The 22542-nt window shown below is 42.8% G+C and overlaps 1 protein-coding gene across 2 annotated transcripts in view; it reads right to left on the minus strand.

Moving 5' to 3' along the window:
• Window positions 1-9420: 9420 nt before the first annotated feature.
• The window catches only part of LOC142578692 (phospholipid-transporting ATPase VA-like), a 212322-nt gene continuing 199200 nt past the window's right edge, over window positions 9421-22542 (minus strand). The window contains exons 19-23 of one of the 2 annotated variants that reach the window (XM_075688180.1): window positions 17619-17819; window positions 16771-16851; window positions 15577-15681; window positions 13055-13242; window positions 9421-12336 (exon numbers count right to left, since the gene is read on the minus strand). In XM_075688180.1, the coding sequence (XP_075544295.1) occupies window positions 12045-12336; window positions 13055-13242; window positions 15577-15681; window positions 16771-16851; window positions 17619-17819 (867 nt within the window). In that variant the 3' untranslated portion in view covers window positions 9421-12044. The remainder of the gene's footprint in view (window positions 12337-13054; window positions 13243-15576; window positions 15682-16770; window positions 16852-17618; window positions 17820-22542) is intronic. The other variant, XM_075688181.1, reaches the window with a different exon arrangement.

Consider the following 22542-nt stretch of genomic DNA (forward strand, 5'->3'; position numbering starts at 1 on the left):
GTCAGTAACTCGTGTTTGTTCCCTCACCCAATCTCCTCTTTTCTTATCCCTTAACGTTACACCTATCATTCTTCTTTCCATAGCTCGTTGCGTCGTCCTCAATTTGAGTAGAACCCTTTTCATAAGCCTCCAGGTTTCTGCCCCGTAGGTGAGTACTGGTAAGACACAGCTATTATACACTTTTCTCGTGAGGGATAGTGGCAACCTGCTGTTCATGATCTGAGAATGCCTGCCAAACGCACCCCAGCCCATTCTTATTCTTCTGATTATTTCCGTCTCATGATCCGGGTCCGCCGTCACTACCTGCCCTAAGCAGATGTATTCCCTTACGACTTCCAGTGCCTCGCTGCCTATTGTAAATAGCTGTTCTCTTCCGAGACTGTTAAACATTACTTTAGTTTTCTGCAGATTAATTTTTAGACCCACTCTTCTGCTTGGCCTCTCCAGGTCAGTGAGCATGCATTGCAATTGGTCCCCTGAGTTACTAAGCAAGGCAATATCATCAGCGAATCGCAAGTTACTAAGGTATTCTCCATTAACTTTTATCCCCAATTCTTCGCAATCCAGGTCTCTGAATATCTCCTGTAAACACACTGTGAATAGCATTGGGGAGATCGTATCTCCCTGCCTGACACCTATCTTTATTGGGATTTTGTTGCTTTCTTTATGGAGGACTACGGTGGCTGTGGAGCCGCTATAGATATCTTTCAGTATTTTTACATACGGCTCGTCTACACCCTGATTCCGTAATGCCTCCATGACTGCCGAGGTTTCGACTGAATCAAATGCTTTCTCGTAATCAATGAAAGCTACATATAAGGGTTGTTTATATTCCGCACATTTCTGTATCACCTGATTGATAGTGTGAATATGGTCTATTGTTGAGTAGCCTTTACGGAATCCTGCCTGGTCCTTTGCTTGACAGAAGTCTAAGGTGTTCCCGATTCTATTTGCGATTACCTTAGTAAATATTTTGTAGGCAACGGACAGTAAGCTGATCGGCCTATAATTTTTCAAGTCTTTGGCATCCCCTTTCTTATGGATTAGGATTATGTTAGCGTTCTTCCAAGATTGCGGTACGCTCGAGGTCATGAGGCATTGCGTATACAGGGTGGCCAGTTTCTCTAGAACGAACTGTCCACCATCCTTCAACAAATCTGCTGTTACCTGATCCTCCCCAGCTGCCTTCCCCATTTGCATATCTCCCAAGGCTTTCTTTACTTCTTCCGGCGTTACCTTCGGGATTTCGAATTTCTCTAGACTATTCCATTATCGTCGTGGGTGCCACTGGCACTGTATAAATATCTATAGAACTATCTCATCCATATTAGTAATGATATTGCCGGCTTTGTCTCTTAACGCATACATCTGATTCTTGCCGATTCCTAGTTTCTTCTTCACTGTTTTTAGGCTTCCTCCGTTCCTGAGAGCACGTTCAATTCTATCCATATTGTACATCCTTATGTCAGCTGTCTTACGCTTGTTGATTAACTTCGAAAGTTCTGCCAGTTCTATTCTAGCTGTAGGGTTAGATGCTTTCATACATTGGCGTTTCTTGATCAGATCTTTCATCTCCTGCGATAGTTTGCTGGTATCCTGCCTAACGGAGTTACCATCGACTTCCATTGCACACTCCTTAATGATGCCCACAAGATTGTCGTTCATTGCTTCAACACTAAGGTCCTCTTCCTGAGTTAAAGCCAAATACCTGTTCTGTTTGATTGCTGTGTTCATAGGAGGTTGTGGCCAAGTACTGCACCAGGGTGGCCAATCCTGCTCTGGTGAGGGAGTGCGTTACCGGTTCTAGTCACCGGGATCAGGCCGCACTCCAGGCCTGTTTGTACAATTTTATCAACACGCGGATTTTTTTTTTTTTTTTTGTCCGGTGGAAAATTGCCGGCACCGGGATTCGAACCACGGACCTCTTGCACGCGAGGCGGGTGTTCTACCTCTACGCCACCGCTGCACCTTCTGTTCTTCTGTTCCCTCCTCAGGTCTAGGCTAATTCGAGTTCTTACCATTCTGTGGTCACTGCAGCGCACCTTGCCGAGCACGTCCACATCTTGTATGATGCCAGGGTTAGCGCAGAGTATGAAGTCTATTTCATTTCTAGTCTCGCCGTTCGGGCTCCTCCACGTCCACTTTCGTCTATCCCGCTTGCAGAAGAAGGTATTCATTATCCTCATATTATTCTGTTCCGCAAACTCTACTAATAACTCTCCCCTGCTATTCCTAGTGCCTATGCCATATTCCCCCACTGCCTTGGCTCCAGCCTGCTTCTTGCCTACCTTGGCATTAAAGTCGCCCATTAGTACAGTGTATTTAGTTTTCACTCTACCCATCGCCGATTCCACGTCTTCATAGAAGCTTTCGACTTCCTGGTCATCATGACTGGATGTAGGGGCGTAGACCTGTACAATCTTCATTTTGTACCTCTTATTAAGTTTCACGACAAGACCTGCCACCCTCTCGTTAATACTATAGAATTCCTGTATGTTGCCAGCTATATTCTTATTAATCAGGAATCCGACTCCTAGTTCTCTTCTCTCCGCTAAGCCCCGGTAGCACAGGACGTGCCCACTTTTTAGCACTGTATATGCTTCTTTTGGCCTCCTAACTTCACTGAGCCCTATTATATCCCATTTACTGCCCTCTAATTCCTCCAATAGCACTGCTAGACTCGCCTCACTAGATAACGTTCTAGCGTTAAACGTTGCCAGGTTCATATTCCAATGGCGGCCTGTCTGGAGCCAGTGATCCTTAGCACCCTCTGCTGCGTCGCAGGTCTGACCGCCGCCGTGGTCAGTTGCTTCGCAGCTGCTGGGGACTGAGGGCCGGGATTTGATTGTTGTGTTCATATAGGAGGTTGTGGCCAAGTACTGCACCAGGGTGGCCAATCTTGCTCTGGTGAGGGAGTGCGTTACCGGTTCTGGTCACCGGGATCAGGCCACACTCCAGGCCTGTTTGTGCAATTTTATCAACACGCGGATTTTTTTGTTTTTTTAATCCGGTGGAAAATTGCCGGCACCGGGATTCGAACCACGGACCTCTTGCACGCGAGGCGGGTGTTCTACCTCTACGCCACCGCTGCATTAATTTGTTCCTCGTTAAATAGTTATTTTCTTGATAGTACACCTAGACAAAAGGAAAGCAAGAACGAACAATGTAATAGTGTTAAAAACATATCCGTTTTCGAAGTATTGAAATCTTGTGATTTTTCGTAAAGGAACTATAATACTTCCGTAGTATCTCTACTTCCTCTGACTTGCACACTGGTCTCAACGTACTAGTGCTCTCATAATAGTGGTCGTTGCATGCGCACCCGCATATATAGCGAGAATAAATTTGATTCTGGTTTCATAATCCGGTCTAATTACTAGAGTTCGATCAGTCCAAAACAAAACACAGAACCATCCTATAGCCAGAAGTTGACCCAACTGCCACATGAACTGTCACTAACTTCTGTATGTGACGGTTGCTGTTTTCCGTGTGACGAACCGCCTTCATCGCTTTTGTATAGCTGGTCTATATTCCGTCATCATATATTCGTCCGTCAACATTTGTTACACAAAAATTTAAAAAATAATTGCTGCCTCTCACTTTTTCTTCAAAGCACTGCGCAGCCTGTCGGAACGCAGTGCCACTTGTAAACGCGTGGCGTAAAGGCTCAATTTCAAAGTAAAGTGTTGTTCCTGCCTGAACCACTGTTGAAGACTTTTCGAGCCACGTTACTTTATTATGCTCGCTTTTCTTGTGACCAATGACTAGACATTAAATTTAGCGGCCTCTGCAAGACAAAGCTGCATCTACACAGCTTCTTGAATATACGAATCGGCTCAGCAGCTGTTGAACAGTGCACATGGTCCCATGTGACACGTCACTAAGAAACCAATTAAACACTCACTGTACATGTAGGCACGTAAATGACACGACCACGAATATAACATGAGAGGGGACTTTCGGTCTCTGCAAAAAAAAAATTTATATATATATATATTTACGCGGAGTGATGCCGCAAGGAAACGGGAAACGACGCATAAAAGCGGTTGCTCGCAAGGATCAATTTATTCCTCGTTACTGTGAACTGCCGTTGCAAAATACAGTGAAAGGAGGAGTGCCTGCACAATTACTCGTTCTTACTGCTGGCTTCTTTGTCACCGTCGGCGGGAACGGTTTCTGCCCCCCGTGCGAAGTTATTCGGCAGGCAGCACTTCAGAAATACGTACCTGTAATAGAATTGAACACGGCAAAGCCTTCATGCCGTGTTTCACCGGTCGACTTCACCGCCGATTGTCTTGCACAAGGCTTCGATTAATACACTGCACAGTCACATTGATGTGGCACTGGGAGTGTTCTAAATTGGGAGGATAAAGGCGCTGCGAAATGCACAGCGCCAACTCCCAGCTCGCGTGCTCTTGCGCACGGTGAAATGTCAGCACTAGATAAAGTAAAAGAAGAATGCAACACGTTACGTTCGTGTCACGAACCTGAATATAATGGGAGGTGCATTTCGATGTCGGAAATTTTGGGAAAAAAAAACTGTCGCTATATTTGTGCAAGTGCATATCTCTTGTGTGTCGCCTCTTCTCTGGCTCACATGCTCTCACTCTGCACAACCTCTCCTATAGCTGGTGACACTGGTAGCAGCTCGTAAGGAACAGCTTCTTTTATAGTATCGTTATATTATTGTTATTGTTTTGTATAAGGTAAACAACAATAGTCAGCTTACGCCAGCATCCAGGCACTTGAGCGATGTGTCTGTGTGTGGTTGTTTACCGTGGTTGTACCCATTCGCTACATTATGGCATTGACTAAAAATACATTATCATTTAGGCGTAAATCTCAGTTTATGCATTATGGTATATGTTTTTAACAAGTAGACGTTATTTTGGCCGCTCGGTTGTCTCGATTTGACACGTACCAGCGCGTTCAGTACAAGCTACAACGCGCGACAGCTTTACCACTCGCATTCGCGTTGTAGCTCATATTGAGTGGGGTAGTCCATCATAGCCCCATATATGAACCAGAAAACATATATATTCTAACGCAGAAACCGAAAGTTCGATCATAATAAACGACTTTTTTTCTTCGTATATATGCCAAAAGAAGACTGGACATCTTTCATATATAAAATATCCACAATGATACTTCCGACGGATGCGATTTCGTATACTGAGGCAGAATATGGGTGAGTCGGATATTCTAATGACGAAGCTTTTTTTTGTTTTTACATGGGAGCTATAGGTTACATGGCAGCTAGGTTATGGGGGTGCCTGCGTGCAGTGCGCAGTCTGCCATATGGGAAGGGGTGCCATTATCCAGGAGGTCCTTCGTCTTGCACAAGGGTGAATATGAAAACGCTATATGTGAAAACATAAAGTTGACAGCAGCTTTGATGGACAAGAAAAAAAGAAACCTGTATAATAGTGACTATTGTAAGCCATTCCATGGTTTCAGACAGAAATTTATAAGTATATTAGGTAAAGCTGTATAGGTATAACTATACTGTTTAAAAAAATGTATTCCAATTAGTCTGTACATTTATTACGACGCACTACAGTGCATGCACCCACGTTAATTATTCCACATGCAAGTGCTTTTGTGGTGCTGCCTTAGGCGTGTTTCTGAATTTCTCATCTTGGACTCAGATAGATCGCACCATTTATTTAAGATTTGCTGACGACAGACACCACTGGCTTCTCGGCCGCAAGCGCAGCGTACAACTCCAGAAGATGTCACCCAGCTGCAGAGACTAGTCGAAAACATGGAGGGAAAAAAAGAACGGTCGAAAAGTTTCTCGTGCTTCTCTGCCTGCCTTCCTTGGTGGCGCGAATTTTTTCTTTTCTTTTTTTTTTCTTCTTTCCCCAACTAGCTCGATACTGCGATTACCCGGCCACGCTACCCGGCCTTGCGCTCAGTTCTCCCCTCTTGGCCGCATTCTTCCCCGCCTCTGGACTGTTTTTCTTTACTTCTATTTTATTTTCTCTTAGCCAGAGGCTATATCAGCCTGTCGTTGAAAGTAGGCATGTGCGTTGGCTCTAACAAGCTTTAAAAGACTGTATCCTTTACATTGCTTGTTCGTTCACACTCAAATTTCGCAATGAGGTCGCATTCTTTCTTGTGTTTTTTACAGAGTGTTTAATTAGTATTTCTGCTTGCCATGGTTCATGCAAAAAGGCACCTCCAGCCCAGTCGTACCGGGCCGACTGCAAATGAATTAGTTTAACAGCAATGCAAAGTGTTTTATCAATGTGGACAAACAAAAAATGTGGCCTTTTAGCGAAACGCGGGTTGAAACCACGAGCAAACTCATTAAAAATGAAAAAGTCCAGAGTCGCAGTCTGGGGCTTCTGCAGTCTGCATCGGCTGTGGCAGCATGAAAAATGCTTGTTATTAACGTAGTTATATACTTAGTGCAATATACTTTATGCTATCTAACAAAAAGATATGTGGATTCAAAGTTCAATCGGCAACTAAAGCCGGCCCGATGCATTGCCAGCTTGTCGCACCGACGAGCGTGCTGATGTAGCTGGAAGTAGACATCGGGCCGACTGTTTTTGGAAGGCAGGTGGCCAGTGAAGCCGGCTTCCTACTATTTCTCAACAATCGGCCAAGCATCGGCAGTCAGCTAGGGTTGCTTGGGTACAGCTTTTGAGAGAGATTTACCTAGAAAATACCATTTGCGTTGAATGGGAAGGGATGAGGAGCGAGGAGAAAGTTAATATCAACAAGGAACTGAGGCAGGGGTGCCCTTTATCCCCACTGCTGTTTATAATGTACATGGTGAGGATGGGGAGGGCACAAGAAGTAATATCGGGTTTAATCTCTTGTATAAACAGGCAGGTAGAGTAGTAGAGCAGCAGCTTCCAGGTTTATTTCATGCGGACGTCATTGTGTTGCTAGCTAACAAGCAAAGTGATTTGCAACGTCTGGCTAATATCTGTAGACAGGAAGGCGAGAATTTAGGTTTGAGATTTAGCATTAGAAAATCAAGTTTTAAGGTATTCAATGAAAACAGTGAACAGACAGTGGCAATACAGAGCCAGGAAATACCTCGGGTAAAAGAATATAAATACCTTGGCATATGGATAAACGAAGGCAATAGTTATATGGAAACACAGGTGAAAAACTATAACAATAAAGGGGAAGAGAAATGCAGCCATAACAAAGGGCAGAGTGCTATGGGTATACAACGAGTACGAGGTGCTCCGGGGCATGTGGGAAGATGTAATGGTACTAGGACTTACATTTGGAAATGTGGCTGTTTGCTCAAAATCAGGGGTACAATCAGCCCTCACGGGGGGTCTACAAATGAAGCTGTGCAGGGTGATATGGGGTGGACAAGTTTTGAAGTGAGGGAAGCTCACAGTAAAATTGATTATGAAGAACGACTGAGGAATATGGAAGGAAGTAAATGGGCTGGGAGAGTGTTGAGGTATCTGTACAGAAAAAACATTGATTCAAAGTGGAGGAAAAGAACTAGGAAGCTTGTCAGCAAGCATGCGGCCTGTAGGTTGAGCAACACGACAACAAAGAACGTCAAGCGGAAAGTCAGAGAGGCTGAAATAATCTCATGGGTGGCGGCAATGGAAAACAAACCTGCCATGAGCAACTACTTAAGAAAAAAAAGGAAATCAGGGAAGAAATAATTTATAACTCAAAGGGAAGCTCATTACTTTTCGAAGCGAGATCAGGATGCCTTAAAACATGCACTTATAAAGCGTGATGTAAGAAGGAAGAAGAAGCATGCACTTGCTGTGGTAAAGCTAGGGAAACGACGAAGCATGTTTTATTAGAATGTGAAAATATCTGCCCAGCAGTCCATTTAGGCACCACTGGACTCCCAGAGCCCTTGGGTTCAGTGAGAGTAGGGGAAAAGCAAACATGTCTGTAGTAGCGTTTAGTAAGAGGCGATTGGAAGATTGGTGGAAGTAGAGAAACAACAAAAAAACGGAGACATACAAAAACAAAGTTCACAATAGGGGGTCAGAAAATTTGGTTATGGGAATTCATTGTGCGTTTTTTTTTTTCGTCTTAACTTAGGCAAGACGTTAGGCAATATAATAACAAGAGCTTGGTGCCACAACCCACCACCCCATTCCAAAGGGGACGCTCATAGCATCCGTCCATTCATCAAAGTGCGAAACAGGTTGGTACGTCAGTGTGACATCACGGACTTCAAAGTTTTTTTGTTCTAAATTATGGCTCAGTAAAGGTTTTTGGAACTTGCATCTATACCAATAAAATGTTAACCATGCTCGAGCAAACGCCATCAAAATCCATGATGTCACGACAAGCTGGTGCGGGAACTTCAAGTGTCATCACCCGTCTCTCGTTGTTGCAGCTTTCCTGACTTAACAAGCATTTGTGGGTATTGTAGAATGGTAATGTACTCATCATCATTAGCAGCAGCCTGGTTACGCCCACTGCAGGGCAAAGGCTTCTCCCATACTTCTCCAACAACCCCGGTCATGTGCTAATTGTGGCCATGTCGTCCCTGCAAACTTCTTAATCTCATCCGCCCACTTAACTTTCTGCCGCCCCCTGCTATGCTTCCCTTCCCTTGGAATCCAGTCCGTAACCCTCAGTGACCATCGGTTATCTTCCCTCCTCATTACATGTCCTGCCCATGCCCCCCCCCCCCCCCCCACATTCCTTTTTCTTGATTTCAACTAGGATGTCTAACTCGTGTTTGTTCCCTCACCCAATCTCCTCTTTTCGTATTCTTTAACGTTACACCGATCATTCTTCTTTCCATAGCTCGTTGCGTCATCCTCAATTTAAGTAGAACCCTTTTCGTAAGCCTCCAGGTTTCTGCCCCGTAGGTGAGTACTGGTAAGACACAGCTATTATACACTTTTCTCTTGAGGGATAATGGCAACCTGCTGTTCATGATCTGAGAATGCCTGCCAAATACACCCCAGCCCATTTTTATTCTTCTGATTATTCTAATACAACCAAACTTTTTTTCTTTTTAGTGTCCCTTTAAATAAATAAATTTGAATTTCTGCTCTGTTTGTTCTCAAATTTCGAAACACTATATATTTCAGTTCGTGTCGTTAAATATAAAACTTGACATGGTCGCAATTGTGTGGTCAATTCACGAAGAAGAAAAAAAAAGGAAAACCTGTGTCGTATGAACAGGAGTCAGCTAATGGCTCGTGGTCATTTTTACCTCCTCGTGCATGGTCGTGGACTGGTCTTGCCGACTGTCGACAAACAAATCAGTGGGGCCAGCATCTATTCAATTACTTTCAACGAAATGTACACATTTGTCAGATGGTGTTTCATCAAACCCTGGATAAGCACACGTCATTAACCTTTTTTCTGCGTGTTCCGATCTTCATGGGGGAAAATGGAGGAGGGGGGGGGGGGGCTCATGCACATAGCTTCCTTTCCATCGGTGTAGCACAAACAAAGTGACACAACATACTGTGAATGTTTATTCTTGCAATGAGGAATCACTTGATTTCAACAACAGTAAGTGTTCCGACAGGCACTGTTTCATAACCTTTCCTGTAGTCTGAAAAAGTGTGCATAGCATGGGTACCTACATGCATAGTGCTGCAGATAAGCGTTCGTTAATTATCACATTTGATGGCCGCTATCGATGTGCCATGATTAGAAAAAGTGGAAGCGCCAGACCCTGCTGCAGACGCATAAACACCTCTTCCAGAAGAGGTCAATGAAAAACACAAGTATTTACATGGCTGACAAGCATTTGTTCTATGTACAAAATGTACATTGTACTTGAACAGAGGCAGTCACATCATGATTCCAATGGTGACTCGACCTTATATAAATAGTTCTGTGCAATTACCATTAATAATCAGAGGCAAAAAAAAAAAAAAAATGTGATGTGTGTCACTCACACAAAACAATCATTACAATGACTTCTGCTACTTTACTGCATGGGCTACCTGCTGAAGTTATGCACAAAATAAGAAACGTGTTGTTGAAGTTCTGGTGGGAAACAATGGAAACAGTATTTTCTAAGTGCAAAAAATTGACACTTCTTCAAGTGCACCAAACATCAGGCATAAGCATAAAGAAAGAGGAAGAAAGGACATATAAAGCATTCATTCAGAATGTGCCAAGAGATTTCATTCTGAACTACAGGCAACATACATATTGTTGAAAAATTGCGTGAAAGAGGTTCAAAAAGTCACACCAGAATCACTCCATTACTCTCAAATCAGCGTTTTGGAGATGGTAAAGGTGTCCAGTTTGCCTTAATTTCTTTTCTTTTTTACTATATTGTCACTGGCCTTGAAGGTAGCTAGGTGTGGCTGAAATTGTAGTCCAAATGCTTAATAGGTTTCACGCACTAGAAGAGTCCTACAATGAACAGGCACCAGAACATCATGGTAATGCTCTTGTTGCATAAGTAACATTCATGTCTCACCTTGCAGCAGTCATCAGCAGCTCAAAAAAGATTTTCCTTCTAGCAAGGAGGTCTGAGACTGCATGTTCTCAAGATGGGACTTGGGAAAATGGCAAGCAAGATTGAGCGACGAAGTACCAATGCCCACAAAAAAATGAACCTTCCAAAAAACTGGAATGTTATGTAAGATCTGCACCTCAACATTAAGAGAACTGTTTTGTTCACTGACATAAGTACACCCACACTGCCTCAGTTTGAAAGACAAGCTCCTCAACAATGATTAAAAATAAAAAATTCTACGTAAATATGATAATGATGTGACATGGCGATGCTGTTTTCAATTCTGAAGAGTGACTTGGCCCCAGTATAAATGTAAGCTCAGAAGGCATCCAATTAAGGCAAGGCATACAGGCATGCACAAACACAAACACACACACACACACACACTGCACAGCATACAACTCATTGCCTGCAAATGCTGCAAACAATACAGAAATGCATAAGAGGTAACCATTAGGGTGACAAAAACTGGCAGCCAACACATCAAAAAGTAAAGTCATGGCACTTCAGCTGTCTCCAACTGCCACTTGAACCACTTTAATCGTGTAACGATGAAAATATGACTAGTGTGACTGCATGTGCAAGCTATGCAGCACTTCTGTGAACTGCACATTGATGGCAGTGATTTCTCGCAGACTTACTCCTGCATTTTAAGGTGCAGACTTATTCAGTGCAGACTAAAATGTAAATGAAATTAACATAAAACACAGTGATCTTTCTAACTAATTTCATACAGGAACAAATGCCTGCAACAAAGCACACGCAAGCTTTGTTATCTAATGTGTTTACTACATCAGAGATGATTTCAGTGTCCTCAGTGCTTCACATGTGGTCATTTACTTGTATATAGAAAACAAGGCTCTTAAATGTTGGTTGTGCTAACACATTAGGCACCACACGCTAAACTCGTGATGTGAATTACTTAACATACTTCTCTAATTAACGTTGCCTAAAAAAATTTTTGATAGATGGATTGGTTGATGTAAAAATGCTGTACAAATGTCAATGCTTTACCATTTGTAAAATAGTTTTTTTTTTAATGCATAATATTTAGACCTTAGATTTCTCTATTGTAGATGCTGCAAAACACTCATCACAGGGGCTGATGAAAAATACATCAAACTGGCATAACACGCCATGCACTATGACATTTTACTATCATGTACAATTTCCGTCACATGAAATTTAAGACCTAATTTGGGAGTAAAATGTTTAAGTAACCATTGTAGCCGTTACAATTATATAAGTCGTATTGTCATTTGTAATGGCATGTGGTCAAAAACAAAATACTATAAGTTGTCTGTGTTGCGTCCCATAACAACTCTTTATGGACTGTGGAAATGGCTTGAAAATGCAGGTTTGCACATAAGTAGTGCTGGCACTCATGAGATACAGCAAGAAAGGCACACCTATGTGCACAAAATGCTTTCAAGCACAACTTGGCTCCCAATTTTTGTGCAATGTCCTAGCATCAGTGCTGTCGTATAAATCTATTCACAATAAATAAAACAGAAGGCACATGGAGCCTACAGACAACAGAAAACGCCCGTCTGTCTGAAAAACAATACGACATAACCCTAACTATACACCTTTCTCGCTGCTATGTGGGCAATGCAGCCCTGATGTCTTCGGCAGACGACGTAGGACGTGCTGAGAGACAGTGCGATGAGGCCAGTGTTGACGTAGTTGGTGCTGATGATGCCACGGATGGCAAGTCGTCTGAAGGAAGCCGGCACGCTGACTGAAACACCACTGAAACACCTTGAGAATTCCTCGACCATGACACTGAGCCACGCGTGGAGTCACGTGACCTTTTGCGTGTTCTCTCTTCAATCAGTGTAAGCATAACATCTCCTGGGGTCAGGCTTGTCTGCAAGGCTCTCACCACGAACCTGCAAGCAAAATGCACACACATAATGCACACACAAAAGCAACATGTTTCTGAGAAAACGATACTTTTTTTCTCTACTTTTTTGGAAGATGACTTTTGATATAAGTTCTTCACGTCAAACCTCTGACACCATCGATTTGGTAGGAATTCTAGTATTAATTTGCACGCATCCTTTGCATCGAAAATCAACATTGCCATGTTTTATTCTTCTGAAGTCAAGAGGATGCGTTAGCTCTTACTCTCCTATTCAAAGTCAACACAAGGCAGTGTCTTATCGATTGTGTTGGACACAGTCATGACACTTCTGACAAGTTATGAGCAAAAGTAGTATTTCATAACAACATAGCACACACTGTTTGCTTATAAGATTTGCACTCGCAAGAATTTAGGAAAGATAAAAAGTCTACCACATACTAATTTCCCTGTGAATATTATTCTATTTACTTGAGACGCATTGTTAATGACGCTGCACATTGGCGAAGCAAAGTGAGTTTGCTGGTTACACTCACTGGTGGGTGTTCTCTGTAGAAGGTTAAGTTAAATAGACGCATTTATTTTAGCAGCTTCTTTAAAACTTAATAACAACTGCTCTAAACTAAGGTTAACCATATGAATGCCTGTAAATGGCACTAATAACAAGGGACGCTCTCTCTGAATAGCATCACATCTGCCTCTGTGACAGGGGTACTATTATCTGAGTGGATGGAAGCAGCTCTCACCTGGGCAGGCAGCTGATAACTGGAATGAGCAAGAGGCACAACCAGAACGGGGCAGTGGACATGGCATGTTGCATGACCCAGTACGGGTTCTGGAGGGTGGGGGAGTCGTAGCACACGCTGTTGTACAGAAGGGCGAATCCGAAGTAGACAAAGAAGCTGGCCACTATAGACATGCCATGCATCAGGGTCTGGAACAATGTCAGGAAAGATACTTGCAGGTGCCAGCCAAATGGAACAAGAAACTTAACACATATAGGCACAAACGGTGCAAAACAAACAAGGACAAATAGACACCCAAGCAATTGCACTTGTGCTTTACGTATAATATTTTCTTTTTTCTGTCCTCGTTTATTTGACGCCACTGCGTCTATACCGAGTGCACAGTTTTGTGCCTTCTGGTGCAGGTGAGGGAGAACATATCTTTATGCAAAACAAAGAGCTCCATTAACTAAACTCAGGGAAAGAATGCTCAATAAAGAAGCACCATGCGTGGCCCGATTCTGAGCTGATAATTAGTCTGAGAATTTCGTGAATCAACGCATGTGGTCACATGTGCATGCAAGCGCAATAAGAATTGCAGCACTAGCTGTGAAAGGTTTGGCTGTAACAGGTATTATGGTCAATTAACAGTCCAATGTCTTCCCTTAATACAGACCACAAAGGACAAGTGGAGAGAAGTAACTACAACAGGCATGAACCTTTTCAGGGGTTTTAGAACCGCATTCATGACTAGGCCTATGAGTGATAGGAAGCCTGTGTCGTGCTAATTTGGGTTTGTTGGTGGATACCTGCTTGAAGTGGCATTTACAACAAGACATAAAGCAAGTGACAAACACTACAGTCACTCGTGTTTACCATCTGTTTCATGTCCTGTCGCTAACAAAGTCTAGAACAACGGAAAGTTAGCTAGCTGGCAGGGATTCATGTCAGAAAAAGTTAGGTGTGTAGACATATATGGACAAGAACTTTTGTTCGTTTCCTCTTTTGTCCATGTCTGCAACTTTTTCGAATGGGAACAAAGTCGAGTTAATTCGTTTTCAACATGCCCTGTGCCGGAATGGTCTCCAGTATACTACTGCAATCATATGCTGCGATATCCAAAAGGTGTTCTAAAGGCTCGTACAAACCAAGAGACAGCACAAGCAAAGTGAAACTCATGCTTCATGACTGTGTGTCACAAAAAGCTTTATTAGTTGGCAATGTAGTAAGGTCCATTGATTTTGACTGCCATCTACTGACTTACCAATAAATGGCATAATCTATTGAAGCTTGTTCTTGTAAAATGCATGTACATTCACTTTTAAAGCTTGACTACGACAGCAGAAGTAGGTTTTTAAATTATCAGTTCACATTAATTCACTTCAAAATTCACTTAAAAAGCTTGAGCATGTGCCATTTTTATAACACAGAACAATAAATAAGCTTTTGCTTGTGAACGGAATGATAGCTTGTCACCTGTAGCAGATAGTAGATGTAGCACCTGTAGCAGATAAAATGAAGACCAAGCTTACTTTCCCTCAAACTGTCTGAAGTGTGGTACCATTGATCTTAGTGCAACATCATAGAATTCACATGATTTTCATGGATTTATGCCGTCTTTGTGCACAAAACATTTTTAAGGTCTTGCAAGGCTTGGTTACTTTTGAATTCAATGTAGTCATTGGCTATTGATAGTAATAATGTTATAAAAGGGCACTAATGCAAAACAACAAATCGATTTAAACTGATAAGGCATTCTTTAAAAACTATGTTGTCAATGATTACACTATAGTAGGTCGATTATTATAAAAGAAAATGAAGCTGAAAGTTTTATTTTTTGAATTTCATGCTGATATCCCAGAGCAGGTATGTCAGTGAGATGTTATGGATTTCAAGGTAGTTTAAGTTCATGAAACTTGCCATATCCAGTCTTTGTCTCCTTTATTTTAGAACACGATGTAGTCAATCTTCACCACTAAATAATTATCTGGGACCTAGCAGATGCTGTCGAAATCCTTTACGTCACAGTGAGCTAGTGTGGGAACTACAAGGCGGCGTTGCCACTCATCTTTCGTGTTTTTCATTTTTTTCTGGCTTACCAAGCATCTTCTCAGGGGTAGGAGTGGTGTGTTTGGTATTGTGGAAGAGTAATTTACTGATACAGAAGAAATAATTTTTCTCTTTCGTGTCCCTTTAACTTGCCTGAAGAGGAGACTCTATATTCACTACAATTCGGAGAGCTGGAACAGAAATGTTGAGATGACAATGCTGCCCCCATCTTTTCTTTTTGCATCATTCCTAGCTTACAAAGCCTCCGCTTATGGTAAAACTAACCCATTTTGTTTACTCCAGACAAGAGATATATTATTCAAAACATGAACTCTATTGATCAAATTTAACTTAGTATGTACTTATATTTAGTGTGCCTTTAGGTGCGCCCAGCACCATAACACTTGTTTTTTTTTTCTTTTTTGCAAACAGACATGCAGCTCATGTACACAGTGTCATACACTCGCTTTGTAACTCGGGAACAGTCCTCTCACCCAAGACTTGCACTCAATGGCAACGTGCAGCATCTGGACACAGAAGCATGCGGTGCATATGGTGGTCCCAAACTCCCAGATGTCCACATCGCTGTCATAGTACACCTTCCAACGTTGTTGTTTTTGCAGTGCACATGTGATAGTGAATGAGGGGAGGGAGGTGGGGGAGGGGGAAGAAATCGGGGAAAGAGAGGTGATGGAGATGAGAGGTGCCAGGGGGGTGGGAAGGGAAAGCACGAGGGTGGGGAGGAGGGACAACCAAAGGAAAAGCATGTCAACTAAAGAAGGCTCTCTACTGTGAGATCTCTGTCACTGCAGCAAAATTAATGGGGGCTGAGGCAGCAGAAACAAAACAAAGAGAAGCAAAGATAAATGCACTGCATTAGAAGTCCCAGGCGAAAGCGGTATGGTGGTAATGTTGGCCTGCCTTTAGCAATCATGGATGGGTGAAGACGCATACATGCAGAAAAGGCATACACTCGTGGATAGATTGACTGTTTCTTTAAGCCACACTTCTTGTGTTGGCAGGTTCCAAGACACAGGTTAGAAAAAATGGCACATTCTAACCTACAGTTCCCAAAATGTAATGTTCCACTATATGTTAGGGCATTACCAAGTTAAAGGTTTACATTCTAGAGATAAAAGTGTGCAAGGAAACAATTTTACCACCTAAGTTATGCATCACATGTGATAATTTTTCCTGCCCAACCTCAACACATTTGCCAACCAGTGGTTCAGTAAGAAATATTGAAGTATACGAGCAAGAACTGCATGTGTAATATGGTTTATTTTTCTGCGGAAGCTGTCGTAACAGTAATACAGGCTAATTTTTCCTTTTATTTTGTTATTTATACTGTTTGCATAACACAATTACCCTAAATGTGCTTTATTCTACTGAATATACTTGTTGTACTTATGAGGAAAACTGGCGAGAATTGAGGCTACGCATAACAATACCAAAAGAGCATCAAAATGCCTCTGTAACTAATCTGCAATGGCAAAAAATAAGGAAGAACTAGCTGGGCAAGGAAGTAATTGCAGCTAGGGCGAAACTACACCATGAGAGGGTTCTTAGACAAACAGAATGAGAAAAAGATGGGACAAGAGTAGTTAATTGCAACAAGGAAAAGATGGCACAGCCCCAATGCTGTGCTCTTTGAAAACATGCAGGAGTCAGCAAATCTCTATACTCACAAAAAATGGCACAAAGAAGATGATAATGCTCTGGTACAATGCATCAAGCATGTTGACCCAGAACGAGTACTTGGTGTATGTCTGAAAGAAAACGAGTTACAGATCAGTGAGCAAGAAATGGGAAGAAAGCATGCTGTTTCGCATTCCAGCCTAGAATCAACTACTCTGAACACCATACAACAGACAACAATTTCAGTTAATTATTTGTCTGGTGAACCACACTACAAGAGACACAATATCCATGACCTCCAGTGTTATCTACCATAGCACAATATCTAGTTCCTTAGAATGTTTGATTTGCTGTTGTAAGAGCAAAAGGAATTGTTCAGGCCACAATAGCCCCGAAGTTATGCTTAAAGATACTTGTTATTTGCAATTAAGAAACAATCATTCATGTGGCTCAAACCCCAGTACTAGTATATCACTTGACAGTGGCACAGGCCATCACTCAAGCAATCATTACATTCCCAAATGTGCCTCGATTTGGCACTCTTCCACAATTCCAGTGTTGACAGCAGTGTTGTATAGTACGTTTGTAAGCATGTGTGTGTGGGTGACGTAGAGTGAATGAGCGTTGTGTTGCTGCAGGTTTGCTTAGCATTGCGAAGCTGATCTGGGCAGATTCCTCACCTTCCACTACTACTCATGAGCTAAGAAGCAGGAGAAATACTACCTGCCAAGGAAACATATGTCCCTCTGAGCAACTGCAGGCACTGACAATTTTCTGCAAGGAAAACTTGGCTATTAGAAAAGTTACTATGCATGTTGTATTCTCCTGTCAATGCAGTATCTCAGGGCCGCCAAACCTATATGCACGGTTAGTCCAGTTCTAGTGTGAAGCTACCCACTTTGGACTTTCGGCCTGGCGTATAAAGGGCTGGCCTCTTGAGCAGGAGGTGGGCAGGGCAGTCCTGGTCATAGATGCCCAGGATGAGCGGAGGCAGCGAGGTGAACAGCACATTGTACAGCATCAGATAAAGCTGATCAATCATGACTGCTCCTGTGAAGCCACAATACAGCTGGTACCAGAAGAGGATAAAGATGAATGCCTGCAATAAGGACAAGACCAACTATGAGACAGCCAGACAGCTGCAATAACAATTCCATCATTGTGGCGAGCTTGCACTTGTGCTTATTTTGAATGATTGACTGGGTTGCACATCCCAAAGCTACATGTGAGCTGGCCTTGAATGACACAGCATGGGAAACCTCAGGCTAAGTGCATGTATAACTGGGGTTCTCTGTGGCACAGGCTTTTTGCATCTTGCACAAATTGGTATATTATTGCTGAGGCAAAGAATAGAACTAGCTCTAATAGAGAAAAATTCTGGCACCTCCTAGTCAGGTGTATCCAGTTAATGTACCCAGTTTAATCCAGTAGAGATCGACAAATAGCTCATAACAAAGAAATCACATTAAACACAAAAACATCCTTTTTATATCAAATTTTTGTCTGACCACACATTTGTTACATATTGGAGGGGGGGGGGGATATTGGTAAAAACATGTTAGATGTACTTCACTATACAGTAAAGCCTCGTTAATATGTAGTTGGTGGGGAACGTGGATAAAGTATGCACTAAGTCATGTACTAATTGACTGACAATGGCAAATGAGCGGCTGTAGACTTACTGGCCAAAAAACATGTCAATTCTCGTTGAAACAAAAGTGCAGGTAAGTTTTATTTGTGAGCAGGCAGCAAAAAATCAGTGATTTTCAATTGCTGCCGTGGCGGCCTCGCAGCGGCGATGCCATCCTCAAGCACAGCCAGTTGCTTCATCACGCCCCACTTCTCTGCGAACGACCTCATGATGGTCATGCACTAGCCGTCTCGGATACCGCAGGCCCATCATTTACGTTGTCATCCATGACGACAACGTGGAAGTGCTAGAAGCTATGGGAGCAGGAAACATGTCACAACTACCCTGTTTTGATGTCACTATCGGTGGCGGATGCAGAAGAGGAAAGGTTCATGCGCCGTAATTTCGCTATCTATGGTCTGCACGCATGACATTTGTTCGATTACATGCTTGTATGAGCCGTAAAATGAAGTAAATACTACGCATTAACTGTTTGGCATGTGTTAAAGGGACTGACAAGGGCCAGAATGTGTTGCGAGACATTAATGGAAATGAAATTACCATGATTTAATGTGATAGAATCCAGTATGCTGTTCACAATATAAGTAATAATTGTAATTTTACATTGGCAAAAGAAGTCACGAAAACCAGTAACAGCACGGCCTGGTGGTGAAACCTTGGTACTTCGGATGTAGTACAAGAGATTACTACACGTAAGTCCTCTGTTATTAAGTATAGCAAACTTATTACTTAAATTTGCTGTTACTATATTATTAGACACTTAAGCTTTCTTTTATGCATATCATGAGGTAAAGAAAGTTTATGCTAATGAATGGCACACGCATCCCACAATGCATGGCGGCGCACATGCTGCTGTACGCGTGCGAGTTTGTGAGTAGGTACCCAGAGTTCTGTCGTCTCTCTATGAGATATAAAATCCCATAGACTAGTTGTGCCATAAGTTAGTGCCAGCACTACAATATTAGCACACAAGTGACTATGGCAACACGCTGAACTTTGTATCACATGTAAACACATTGTTTCGCTTTCACAAACTTGGCTTGGCTAAGGAACCCTCTCCACTAGTTAGTAACCAAGGCAGTTGAACAGGAAACCATGAAAATATGTAGCTATTAGTGTAGAAATATCTTAACATTTCAGTAAACAGAAATCACCGGAACATCTGATTGATAACCAAAATAGGTAATACTTTCTCACAGCTATGGCCGCGCTTGTAAGCTGCCTCACACCAATGCCGACGTATAATCATTATCGTGCTCGCCTATCACTGTTTTCAGCATGCTTCCTGTGAACGACTACATCCTCACTGCAGATAAAGAAATTAGGATAAAAAATGTTCCACAGCATTTTCCATGTTGCCACTTCATGATTAGGCACTCTAACCGGTAAACTTCCCACTGTTATACTAAAAAAATTGGTACTATGAAAATTGGTTGTCAGTCCCTTTAGGCAACTACCGCGTGAGCGGTCAACAAATACATTGGGTTAAATGGCGACAGGGTGAGGGGTTCATCGTGACCATATTTAAACCGGAATGACTTATTAAGAGAGTACATATTAACATACCAGCCAACTGTTCTGATTTTTCCATAAAATGTGCGAATTTCGAGCAGTCTTAAGATTTTACGAATCTAGATTTAAATTTTACGGAAAGCATTTTACTTGTGAAAAAGAAACGTGAAAATGTAGTAAAACTACACCCTGGTGCTTTACGCCACCACGAGAGGGCAGTACGTATGCGTGGTATCATCATCAGTAGCTGCAAGGATGTAGCAACTTCTGTCGTCTACTAGGGGGTCACGAATCCGTATCTAAAGCTCGATTGTGCTGATAGCGCCTCTAGTGCCTCCGCAAACCTGGTGCCATGCTGTTGCCTTTGTTCACATGGGTGCGTGGGTTTGGGCTTCAGTCAGCTTCAGTCACTGCAGTGTTGGCCTCGCCTTTTGTGCGACTAGCTGCTGCATCAAACGCAGTGTGGTTCCGGCCTGTAGTGGCTTTGCAGTGCAATGACGGGCTCGAAGCCCCGACAGTACTTCTAAGTGTTTTTGAAATCGTACACGGCAGAATTTCCGTGCTTCGTGCCATTGAAGAAAGGGAAGAAGTTCGGATTCTGCACGACGTGTGCCTGTGATGTGAAGATCTCGCATGGCGGCAAGTCTGACATCAAAGTCCACATCACTTCAAAAAAGCATCAGGGATACGTGTGAGCCGCGGACAGCCAGCCAAGCCTAGCTAAATTTGTACGCAGCGAAAACGACTTCGGTCTGATTCGTGCAGAATGCCTCTTCATGGTGTTTTTAGTTGGAACACAACATTCCGTTGAGTGTCAGCGATCATGCCGGACTGCTTTTTTGGAAGATGTTCCCCAAGTGCAAAGAAGTGAAACGTTACGCCTGCGGAAGAATGAAGACAATGTCAACTGTTCGGGAAATGGTTGTGAACGCGGAGACTCCTTTGCTGGATGCTCTAAAACAGCAATAATTTGCTATCGCTGTGGATGGCAGTAACAATAGGGATACGCAGCTTTACCCTATTGTTGCGACATATTTCGTTAAAGAAACGAATAGAGTTGAAAGCCACCTTCTTTGCCTCAGGACAATCCAAGGGGGAGCGACAGGTCACAAGATTGCAAATCTGGTTCTGGACGAGATGAAGTCTCAGAATTTGTATGTTGAAAACCTGTTGGCTATGTGTTTGGACAATGCCAATGTCATGATTGGCAAAAAACAACTGTGTTTCTACTGTATTGAGACAGGCTCAACCAGGTTTGAAAAGGGTTGGTTGCATGTGCAATCTCATCAACTTGGCCACCCAATAAGGAGCTGCATGTCTTCCTGTAAAGGTTGATGAAGCTTTGGTTGACATTCTTCTTTTACCTAGAGAAAAGCTCGCCATGGAAAGGTCAGAAAGATGTTGAAGCATTCACTGACACGTTGGCTGTCGTTTGGAAAATGTTTGAAGAGGCTGCTTGACCAGTGGAAACCAGTACTCAGCTTTTTTTCTCTTCTCAAACAAAGCAGTGCAACAAGCAAAGCTAGTTTTTGGAGCCATACCAAATTCTGAAGACTACCTCACAAACCCCCAAGACCCATGCACTGACCCCAAAGTCTGCTACACATCTTTACAAGACTGCTGCAGGCCTCGGGAAAAAAAAAAGCACCAACGGCGATGAACTCTTGCTAAAGAGGAAAGGAGCTCATTCTGAACCTTAAGCAAAAAAAGTGAAGCTCCATACCAAAGATTGTGGGGAAGCCAGCCACGTTACCCGTGAGGAGCACCTGTTTTATTTTTTGTCATCAGAGCTAAACAGGGCATGCTGTCTTTTTCTCCGAAATGTTGTACCGCTTTTTGAGAAGGCAAAACGTCTTTTCCAGGCACAGGCTCCTCAGATTCATGTACTGAGGGGCCCCTTGAACTGCCTTTTCGAGGATCTCCTGACTAGACTTGTGCGCCCGGGTGTTGTCAAGGCATGTCATTCATTGCTGGAAGTTGATTATGGAGCTGCAGAGAACCAGAAAGGTGATGAAGACATAGTCATTGGCAGCACAACCTACTCTGTGGTTGAGGCAATGAGCTGCATTGAGAGAGAGCAGTTCTCTGCTGTACGTCTGTACTTAACAGCAGCATACGATTACATTCGCTACAAATTCCCACTAGAAGACGTCAGTCTCAAAATGGCTGAAGTTGCTCAATACAAGCTCTGGAAACTGCTTCATTCAACAGCGTACATAATTTTATTATGGCGTTCCCTGCTATCCTACACCAGCACAGTGGCAAAACAAAAGAACAAGCAATCTACACACTTGAAGTCGAGTTTGCTAACTTGCAAGCATATCAAGTTCCAGCCGACATATTGAATGAGCCAAGGTGCGACGTGCAGTGGTCGCAATTAGGAAACGTTCGAAGCATCGACAAATCGCTCAGGTTCCACAGAATTTCAATGGTTATGCTGGGCATTCTCTCTATTCCCCACAGCAATGATGAATGTGAGATAATATTCAGCACTGTGAACTAAACTCGAACGGATTTTTGCTCATCTGTGTGTGAGAAAACACTAGAAAGTCTGCTGATGACCAAGGGGCACCAGAGTGGTACTTGCTATGAGCAAACCTACACGGAGAAGTTTCTGAAGCAGGCAAAGTCGGCAACAGCAAAATGAGTGCAAAAATAA

The sequence above is a fragment of the Dermacentor variabilis genome, chromosome 4 (genome assembly GCF_050947875.1).
Source record: "Dermacentor variabilis isolate Ectoservices chromosome 4, ASM5094787v1, whole genome shotgun sequence".
NCBI classification, from domain to species: domain Eukaryota; kingdom Metazoa; phylum Arthropoda; class Arachnida; order Ixodida; family Ixodidae; genus Dermacentor; species Dermacentor variabilis.